At 45.3% G+C, this 10,998-nt stretch overlaps 1 protein-coding gene across 1 annotated transcript in view; it reads left to right on the forward strand.

The window, feature by feature from the left end:
• NHSL1 (NHS like 1) overlaps nt 1-10,998 on the forward strand; it is a 59,887-nt gene that overhangs the window by 37,815 nt on the left and 11,074 nt on the right. Inside the window, exon 6 of the mRNA XM_035899855.1 lies at nt 7,484-10,912. Coding sequence (XP_035755748.1) covers nt 7,484-10,912 — 3,429 coding nt within the window. The remainder of the gene's footprint in view (nt 1-7,483; nt 10,913-10,998) is intronic.

The raw sequence follows: 10,998 nt of genomic DNA on the forward strand, positions 1-10,998 counted from the left end.
TTTAATGCTTGAAAACATCAGCGGCAGTTTCCCTGGTGGAATAAACTAAGAATGCAGTTGGCATCTATCGTAAAAAGAAATCTTCAATTAGTATCTTAAAAGAAGTTTGTGACTATTGCCAATGTCTTCGCTAAGGATGACAGGCTTTATGGTCTTGATTTTGGTCTTTCATCTCTGTGCTGAGCACATTTCATGTTGCACTGCTTGAAGGTTTTCCTTGGCTCCTATTTTAAGTTGCGGAAATTTCAGGGCTGGCAGATTATCGCTGTATGAGCTCTCTCCGGACGGTTCCCTGGCCCACAACCGGCAGGCATGTAGGGCTTCGGCCATCTGCCCTATGGTGGAAGTTGTCTGAGGAGCTTTGTGTTGCTTCCGTGGTGGTTGTATGTCAAAATGTGTGCCAGGAAACACTCTGATGGCAGCATCCACCCTGTTAGCATATTGCTTTCCATCCCTAGAATTAAAGTGCACTTGAAAAGAGAACAGTTATCAGTGTCTTTGTCTTACAGATGGGGAAACCAGGCATGCTGCAGTGGAGTGACTTAGCCGGAGTCACCCACCAGGCCGCTGGCAAGGCTGGGAATAAATTCAGTATCCCCCATCCTTGTTCAGTGCTCTTTCTGCTTTTTCTCCCCTGGCTCTCCCCAAATATTTCTGTAGCCTCTTTCTCTTACACTGTCCCAAAACAAACAATGACTTGTTTTAAAACATTCCACAGTTCATTTGATCGGAACAAGGATCCAGACTAAACTCCAAATCAAGCAATTGCATTGTGCCTATTGACATTTTCCCTGTGGTTTCAGCTGAATAAATCTCTTTGTTTCTCCTCTAAAGCATTGCTGTGAATGGCTATAATATTTACACAAAGATTAAAATCCCTTGGTACACCAAAGTTGCTGTGCACAGGCTAAATAACCAACACATGCAGCAGATTCTTGTTACCTCTTGTTTATCCTTCAGAAGGAAGCAGAAACTTGAGAGAACCTCAAAGCTTCAACCAAGCTTGAACTATTTTCATTTCTTGTGAGAGAGCCTGGAAGAGCTTCTGCTGGGCCAAGCTGCTGGGGTTCTCCCCTGGCTGCTTTGGCTCATTTGGAACAAAAAAGACCAAACAGAAGAGAAAGCCTGTGCTGAAAGCTTGCCTGAGCTCAGTGGCCGTGGTACCCTTGTAGAATGTAGCCAAACGTACGGAAAGGAATCATTAACTGCACCCATGAGGCGTGTGCTGAAAGCATCTTTAAACATTCCTAATTCTGAGCATTGTAATACTGCCATGTTTTCACAGGTGTCTTCCAGCCTAGAAGCTTCCTCATAAAAAATGCTGCGTAAATAAAATGTGAGGGTCTGGCTCAGGCTAACTTTCATTTTGTGAAGGTACCAGGTATCTGGTTGTGAGTGTTTCTGCAGAGCTCTGCACCAGTGCAGTCCCAGGCACCAATGGACAGCTTCTGGTGTCCCGGACTCCCTCCCTGTCTTGCAGGAGGAGCAGGTCCCAGACCTGGGTATCAGTTCCAGCACAGTTCGTCTTCCAATTAAACATACTTCACCAAAGCAGGGGAGAGGAAACTATCTTCAAGTTTTCCACCTCTTTATTTCTTCTTCTTCTGCCAGGTGTTTTGCTTTTCTTCAATCAAACAGAAAGTTTCTGTCGTCTTTCTTTTCAAAAAATATCTTCTAAATTATGCTTTGTGTGTACTTTCCTTGAATTATTTACATACTTTTTTTTCCACCTTAAGGTGCAATTCAGGGTCTTTACAGCTCTCTGATTCCCTGCCCCCCCGTCTACTTTTTTTTTTTTCTTCCTAACCAAAGGATTCAGAGGGTCAAAACGACCTCATGTGCTTTTCATCAGCTTATATCCCTGCCTCCCATTTTCGGTAGCTCGTAATGAGTTGTCACCTATAGGACCTTCTGTCAGTCATCAGGATGGATATGACTGACACTTGAACAGTCAGTCCCTTATTTGCTTTCTTGTGGGAAAGCTCAGACCCCCTGTTGGTACCAGCCCGTGTCCCAGGTATCATTTGGGACTGTTGAAGCTTCTCCTTTGACTTGCCTTAGAGGAAACAATTCCATCTCAGCAACATGGGGGCACAGAAGTCCTTCTAATCGTTGGGAACTCAGCTGTTCTACTGGAGACTTCTCCTAATTGATGATCTTTTCTGATTAGTCCTTTGGTACTAGCAGTCATTCAAGTTATAGGTCCCACAGGTAGGAAGAGTCCCAGATGTCCAGCGGTCCTACGGAAATACCATGCAAATAGCCAGCTGTTAAAGCCAAGTAATTCTACAGCCTGCTTCAAGTTGCAACTTCAACACTCTTTGGAGAGAATATCTCTCTTTCAGAGTTATTGTGCCTTAATACTGTGTTAATACTGGGCTTATGGCTGTAGTTTCTCAACATTGTACGTTTCCAGCACTATTCATCCAGAGATCAGGGTGTTACAAAGTATGTATCATCTGCTTTTTGATAATGGGGGATGAAAGACAAGAGGTGCCAGGAATATAATCTTTACCAGAGGCCGTTCAGTTAGTGAAACGGACAGCATCAAGGAAAATTAAATTCCTTATATTTTCATCAAAACTGTCCCTCTCAGGGTGGCAGTGATATATGCAAGGATTCACAATGTTTTTTAGCTGGCAGTACTGAAAAGTATCACAGGATTCTCTGCCCTGTGAGAGGCAGAGATATTTTTCTCCCCTCTGAGAGATTACAGATGCTTCACAGAGCACAGTGGAAATTCCTTTAAATTACCATAAGCCTGATGTACTTCTCTGTTTCTTGTTGAGTGTCTATTAAAAATCATTTGGTATGTAAGTACTAGGGTGAAATAGATTAATCTCTCAGGGGTTTTGTAATGCTGGAAGTTGTGGTGCCTGCACAGCGACTTGGCCAAGTCACCAGGTTTGGAGGAGGATTGCTAGGTGGGGCATGAGGAGAAGATGAAAGCAACAAATCTTAAGAATGTGCCTGTGGCACAAGAGACAAGTGCTTCTAGTAGAAACGATCAGTCAGAAGAAGCTTGGGAAGAGAGATTACTTCTATATACTAGTTGAAACAAGCACATTCTTTGCGATATCAACATACGTACTTTTTATCCTCTCAAATCCTCAGTTTTCTGTGCTCATTTCAGTGCAGAGGACCTTTCTGCTGATTCTCTGCAGCAGGTTGCTGGTGCCACCAGATCAGCCAGAATCGCAGGGAGGCAGGGAGTCTTCTAGTAGCTACTACCCAGCCCTAGGGATTACATGCAGACAGTTTCTTTTTTCCATCAAATCTGCAGTCAGTCTCAGTCCCTGTCATCTTTAATGAGCAACACCAGTAAAAGAGTCAGGGAAAACTGGTGTAACCTGTATATGCCTATTTTGGATCAAGTGCTTGGAGCTAAGGTATGCATTTGAACCTCTTCTCTCTGCTTCCATGCAAGAGATGTTAAATATGTTACATGTTTTGCTTGTTCCAGATAGTGGGTGTTCTTTACTTGCTGCTGGAATCTACACTGAATATGTGCATTAGGGAAGAGCATTTGCCCTAAGAGAGATTTTCAGCATAGCAAGAAGTAGGGTGATAAAGGAGTATAGATACAGCTCTCCTGTGGTGGACACAGCACTCGCTGCAGGGCTACTGGACACTGGCTAATATAAAATGCAGACGAGGTGATTATTAATTACTTTCAGCCACATTTATCCTACCACCAAATTGCAGTCACTTCTGACTTTGTTATGTTCATCATCTGTAACCTGATGTCCAGGTCTGCAATAGTTTCTGCTGCTCTCTGCTCAGACATCGCCCCAGCAACTAGATGGAGTTGTGGATGGCATTCTTTAAAAGCTCTGATTCAGATCAAGAACTTTGGTGTCGCAGAAATCTTGTAACTTCTGACTGCTATTTATTTAAGTAGAGGTTTTCTGAGAGACGTAGCATTTTCATTGTAATAGCCAATTAAAGGTTTAAGCTGTCCCTTAGCATTGGGTTGTTCATCTTCTAGCTGCAATACCAACAAAGGTGGTTTGATTTCAAGGATTTTTGAAACCCCTTCCTTTTCAGTGTTCCTCTGGAAGTGAGTGAGAGTTTTACAGTGCATTTGTAAATTGTAAACAAAGTAGTCCTCACTACCCTCCTCTGAATTCCACCAAAATCTTAAAAGCCTCAGCATTTTAAGAGAATACCTGAGTCTTAAATGTTCCTTTGGTTGCTTTTTTTTTGAACCATCTTCCCTGCAGATTTCTGTTGCCTCACTTCAGGAAACAGAACTGTAAAAAGAGCAATTGCGGTATTTATGAAGGGCAACTAAATCCTCACAGCTTTGCATGAGGTTGTGCATACATGTAAAGCCAAAACCAAAGCTGAAGTCATTTCAGAATATGCTGCATTCCTACAAAAAAATATTTAAAACCTCAAAGTTGTGTTATCGTAATAGCAGTAGCTGTGAAAAGATCCTGTCCTGACCATATCCCATATAAGGATTGAAGGATGTAGCCCTGTAGTTTATACTTCTGAGACTGGGCTGTCTTGCCCCTTCTGAACCCTGTATTTATTTGGGCTCTGACCCATTCTAACCAAAAGAGGCCCTGCACTGGGCAAAGACCTTGCCCTGCCAGGCTTCCTGGCAGTATCAAGTATCAAGGTTGTAAAGGTGTAAAAGTTTACCACTGTTGAGTCAATTTATGCAGCTCCCGTGAGCATATTAGGCTGGACCCTATGTTACATCTATTCTAGTAACAAACACAGGGTTAGCAGCGATGCTCCACAGCGTCCTGCAGTTGTTTGTGCTGCCCTCTGGTTAGCGTGCTCACATAATCACAGAATGGCAAGGGTTGGAAGGGACCTCCGGAGATCATCTAGTCCAAGCCCCCTGCTAAAGCAGGTTCACCTAGAGCAGGTTGCACAGGACTTCGTCCAGGCGGGCTTTGAATATCTCCAAAGAAGGAGACTCCACAACCCCCCTGGGCAGCCCGTTCCAGTGCTCTGTCACGCTCAAAGTAAAGAAGTTCTACCTCATATTCAACTGAAACCTCTTATGCTGCAATTTGTGCCCATTGCCCCTTGTGCTCCTCCACCCTGCTCTGCCCTGGGCCAGCCTGCAGTCTTCCAGGCTCTGTCCGGGCATGGGTGCCAGGGGATGGGGCAGGAGCTGCTCCCCCAGGCATTTCGGTACAGCATCCTTGCTGGAAAAGAGCTTAGCTTGGATTGACATAAGAAGGGTCCCTGGCCTCTTCCATTTAGTAGCGTAGATATAGCACCAGGGTTTAATTCTGTATTTCAGACATTTGAAAGCATTGCTGTGCATGTGCAATAAACAGTATGGCCCAATAATGCATTCTGACGCTCCTGACTTTGGAAGGAGGAAAGGGGAGATTAGCCAGTCCAGCGTTGTCCTGCTTTGCCATCTCCCTTCCCTAGCAGTAACGTTTTAAGCAAGCATAAACCGTCCGTCTGCGTTATGCTGCTTGTGAAGTGGAGTGCGTTTAGCTACCTTTGTGAATACAAGCATAGTGCATACTGAAATGAGGTGCTCTCAGCCACAGGTCAGTATGTCACGGTATTGGATACTTGCTGTAGTGCTGACAGCTTCATTCTCCACAAGCCCAATCCTCTGTCTTGTGCGTGTGTGTGTGTACATTTTGTAGTGGTAGAAAGAAGAAAAATACCCCATCTCTTTGGTTATTTATATAACTTAGTACGCAGATTTTTATTACCAGCTATTTTTGATTGGCTATCAGGGATGTTATCAGGGATGTCACAGTTGTTATCAGGGGTGTCACAGTTCCAGAAACATTTGTAACATTTGTAACATTTGTAACATTTGTCAGTCCTACTTTGATGTTTTTCTCTCTCCTAACCTGATTCTATAAAAAAAATACACATGGAAAGCAAAATTATTTTTCTTACTGTACAGTTCTTAATAACTGTATACAGAATATGCAAATACCTCTCGTGGCTGGCTGCAGTAGCCCATCTGTTCTGACAGTATCTCATATCAGATTATCCAAGATGTTTGCCAGCATCCAAGTATCTAGCTTTGCTGCAAACCTCTACCAGAAACAGCAAGAGGCTACTTTTTCATGAGAGCAAGAGAATCTACACAAAGCAAACTAAATAGGCTTTAAGCTGCTAAAAGACTACTTGTGTGCCTGGGGAAAAGAGGTAAACAATCTTTTTGTGTGTGCTGCTTTCACTGTAGTCTTTTCAGAGCCCTCTTTTCCTCATCCTAAATGCCTCTTTTTGCCTGCCAAGAATAAGGATCATTAAATGCCCTTTAAGTGGTGTTTAAAGCTGCATGATAAGAATACCTATCCTCCTGATCCAGTTCCATGTCGTAAATATGAAAGGAGAACAGTCCTATCAGGCGCCCTACTTCATCGCTCCTGAGACTAGCTTTAAGGCGGAGCCTTGAAATAAGCAATTCTCCCCCGCAGTGACATATGCAGCATCCTTACAAGCATCTCCAGCAGCACGCCCAGCTCTCGTGTCTGCTATTTATACAGTAATGCAACTGAACTGAAAAGCAACAGCCTTACACAGACTAATTTTAAAGCAGTGCTCTGGTTTGTGATTTTAGGAGGCAGCTACCAATAAACATGTAAATTTAAAAGAACCCTAGAGCCCTTTCTCCTGACCCAGTGATAACTATATCTTGAACTAAAACTGTTTTTCCAGTGTCCTTAAAGGGGTTTTTTTATGCCAATATATGATTATTACTTCATTAAAAAAAGGGCAGTTATTTTTTATTTCCTAGCGATGCTGAGGATGAGATGACTGTCAGTACTAGCTATTTCTTCTTCCCACTTCTTGGAGTTTTTCCTTTATGATAAATAGAAAGTAGTTGTATGGAGAAACATTATTTAATGTTTTTCTTTGCAGTATTGGCTAACGTCTTTGTGTAAATGCTGTTACAGCATATGTATTATTTGTGGTAAAACAATGCATGTTTCGATGTGTTAGCCTCCTTTCAGATGAACTGCAAGACTTGGAGAGCTATCCGTGTCTCCTGAAAATCTTTTTCTGAAGTGTAATGCTTTTAAAAGGCAGATCTGATTATTCACATTAGTCTCCACATTTCCTTCCCCTTTTCTTTATTGCTTGAGGCATTAGCATGGAAACACACTTCACATTTCTCAGGCTTTTGTCTGTTCCTGCTGCTTTGCCTACTGGAAGTCAAACAGTGCTACTTGGTTTCTGACATAACTGATTACTATGGAAATTATTACCATGTCATAAACAGAGGATTTCGTGTGTCGAATGTGCGGCAGGAACGCAGACTATTCTGTAAGCAGAAGGTTCCTGGTAATAAGGAAAAAGGGAAGAGAAATGCAGAAAACACATGATGCCTGTGCAAAATCCATTGTTGCAGATTCTTTTTCAGAAGGCGTAACCTTCAAGAGCATGGGGATCAAGCAGTTTTCTGGGGTTTTTTGTTTTTAAATAAGAAGATAAATGTGCATTTGTGCTTCAAGAAATAATTATTTTATTTTGACTCCAGCAGTTGGCACTGGCCAAAGTGATTTCCGGGGGCATTCGATGTATGTCCCAGATCACTGTTCCACGCTAGGGCGGCTAGACAGCTATCGCTCTGCCATGCAGCGCTCTGAAACCAAGGACACCAGCTGCCAGACGGAGGATGTTAAAGTTGTGCCCCCTTCAATGAGAAGAATACGAGCGCAGAAAGGACAAGGCATCGCAGCCCAGATGTCTCAGTTCTCCAGCTCATCTGGAAACATGTCAGTGATGAGTGATTCTGCTGCAGTTATATTTGCTTCTCGCCAAAATAGTGACATAGGTTTTCACAGCTTGCCTCGGGCTGGTGCAAGAGTGTCTCTGCAGTCCCTAGAGCAGACACAGGGCGTCTCTAGGCAGACCGAAGACATCGCTGGCACTTTACCCCACCAGATAAGTAAATTGCAAGTGGATGAAAGTGCTGCACATCTGAGGAATAATCCCACGACAGGGACCCTGTCGAGGCCAAAGTCCCAAGAGGTGAGAAGCTATGATAGTGAAAAGTCCGCAAGCCCAGCATGCGTGGTCTCTCCTCATGCCACCTACTCAACGAGCATCATACCCAACGCAACACTGTCATCATCCTCAGAAGTTATTGTGATTCATGCTGCCCAGACCGTGGGATCGTTGGATAGTAAAATTACTGGCTCCACTGCCTACCCAAAGCCAAGGGACAATCCTGTTGCCAGCAGTGCCGTAAGTGGGAAAGAAGATCACCATTCTTCAAGCGGCAACTGGAGCGAGAGCAGCTCCACACGTCACTCACAGACTTCAGATACCATCCCATCTAATACTGTTGTGATGCTTTCTCTTGGTGACTCTGCTGTCTCTCTTAGCACTCCTGGAAACGCAGAGGCTGGGTCTCAGGGTGTGAGCTACAGCTGTAGGAACAATCTTGCTTTACCAAACCCTTCCCAGGACAGTGATGGCAGGAGTGAATCTAGCTATTCAGGGGAGAGAGCACAAGCAGCAGTGAACAGCACGGAGCATTGGCTGTACAAGTCTGCAGAAAACAGTGAGACTCCTTCACACAAGGTGGTTTGTACCACACCAGGCTGTGCCACTCCTGGTAGCAACCTGAGCAGCAGCAGCCTGGAGAGGACTTCGGTCAGGGATGACTCTACTTCTCTGTATTCTGTGGACCACGACGGTTATTACAGTTCCATGCATATGGACTCCGGGCTGAAGGCAGACATGCCATGCAACAGTACTAATGGTTTCGGGAACCCCAGAGACAGCGTGATAAATGTCTTTGAAGGAAAGGAGAAGAAACATCAGGATGACCAGACAGGCCAAGGTGATAAATCCCTTGTAAGAAACATCTCTCTGAAAAAGGCAAAGAAGCCACCTTTGCCACCATCCAGAACGGATTCACTCAGAAGGATGCCCAAGAAAAAAGCCCAGTCCAACGGACAGGTGCTTGATGAAACCCTCATTGCCACTCTCCAGCATTCTCTGCAGCTGAATCTCAAGTGCAAAAATGGTAGCTCCCCTTCCCAGAGCCCCTGCAGTGATTATGAGGATCCCTGGGTGTTGCGCTCCCGCAGCCAAAGCTCGGTCAGTGCAAGCAGCAGCATGATGTCCACCACTGCTCCAAACCTGTACTCCATCTGCACAGTCACTCCCTCTCAGAGTGAAACAAGTAGCATCAAGTCAGAGTACGCTGACCAGTGGGGTTACTACAGCGACTATGCCACAGTGGCAGACGACCAGGTAAAATCCCCAGTGACCCATTCTGCCAGTACATCATCTGCTCTCAGCGATTACAGCATCAGCCACTTCAGTGATGGCTCAAGGGCTTCTGTGCCACAAGTGCCCAGTGGACTGGCCAAACCAAAGAGCACTTCTCCCGAGAAATCCCACCGAGTCACATCGCCATCGAGTGGGTACTCCAGCCAGTCCAATACACCCACTGCGCTTACTCCAGTGCCTGTATTTTTAAAATCTGCATCATCAGGAAATGGGAAATCCAAGCTGAAGCCTAAAGTGCCTGAAAGGAAATCCTCTCTTCTGTCTTCAGTCTCCATGTCTTCATCCTCCACTTCTCTTTCTTCAAATACATCTACCGAAGGGAGTGTGAGTGTGAAGAAACTGGAGCCCACCCAGAGCTCTCCTCCGGATTCTGGTGCACCTCCTCCACCACCTCCTCTTCCATCGTCTCCTCCACATTGCCCCGAACTTTCTCCTCCCCCTCCCCCTCCTCCTCCTCCAGCAGAAGTCATGGATCTGTCACCATTGCCAGCCTCTCCCACATTCCCCCCTCCTCCGCCAGAAGCTGATGTAAATTCTTCCTTTGCCCGGACTGTCCCCTGGTTTCCACAAGAAGCCTCCCTCAGTTCATTCTCTTGCCCTGTTCCTCCTCCTTCTACTTTCCCCATAGCTGTCCTGCCACCAGCACCACCTCTTGATCCCAAACTAACAAAAGGTGCGACAATACACCCACAGTATTCTTTTAAGAAACTTAACCAGGAAGATCCTTGCTACAGTCCAGTGAAACAGCCCCTCAACAAGCAAGATGCATCGAGACCCGTGATGCCCTTAGTAACTACCAAAGCATTGCAAATGGTGCAGCTGAGGTCTGTGAAAAAAGTGTCAGAGGGTGAACCATCACCTGAATCTGCTTCTGAAACCGCCTCTCAGGAAAAGGGTACTGTAAATTCATCATCGCAGTCTTCCCTAAAGCCATCTCTCTCGCTAAGACTCAGTAACACCTTAAGCGAAGAGGAAATGAAAACTCAAGGCACTTCATTTAAAACCTCAGTTCAAATACTGGCTCGGGGTGCTCCTCTCATTCTCTCCGATAATGTACCCGTGCTTGACAGTGATCAAAAGCCTGCGAGTGCACTAGGTCTAAACAAGTCTTCCGAAGCTGGTGCACTGGGGATGGCTACTGAAGACACACCTGAGTCTTCAGTGCAGAGTGAAGACCTCCATTCTGGCATGTCACTTCAGGGGTCACCAGCATCTCCTGACAAGACTCAGGTCGTATTGCCAAGCAAGAAACCACCTCCTATTTCGAAGAAACCCAAACTGTTCCTCGTTGTACCACCTCCACAGTTAGAACTTACAGTGGAGAAAATAGCTGAAGTGAGTGATACTGTCAGAAGCACATCAAGCCCAACTAAGAGAGACACTGTGCTTGCACACTGCGAGGAGGCGAGAAATTGTCTTACAGATGGACTCAGTTCTAGCGAGATGGACTCTGGCAGCCTGGTTCCTGAGGGAGGAGCTGCCGGATTCACCTTCTCTGAGACAGTGGGAGCTAATGCCTTTGTGGTACAGCCTGCTGCATCACCAGTTCAGGAGGAACCCAGGCAGGAGGAGCAGTGTGCTTCTGATGAAGGAAGCAGTTCAGGCAGCAGCCAAGACAGCGGCAGTAACGCTGACGGGCACCTACCTCAAGACAACGAAAGTGGTGAGTCTCTCTTCTCTGACTCTTCTTCAGATGCAGCAGTAGCTATTTGAGAGAAGCTGGGGAGTGAGAATAGCGGTCCTGGCATG

This window comes from Egretta garzetta, unplaced genomic scaffold (assembly GCF_000687185.1).
Source record: "Egretta garzetta isolate BGI_Z169 unplaced genomic scaffold, ASM68718v1 scaffold397, whole genome shotgun sequence".
Lineage (NCBI taxonomy): Eukaryota > Metazoa > Chordata > Aves > Pelecaniformes > Ardeidae > Egretta > Egretta garzetta.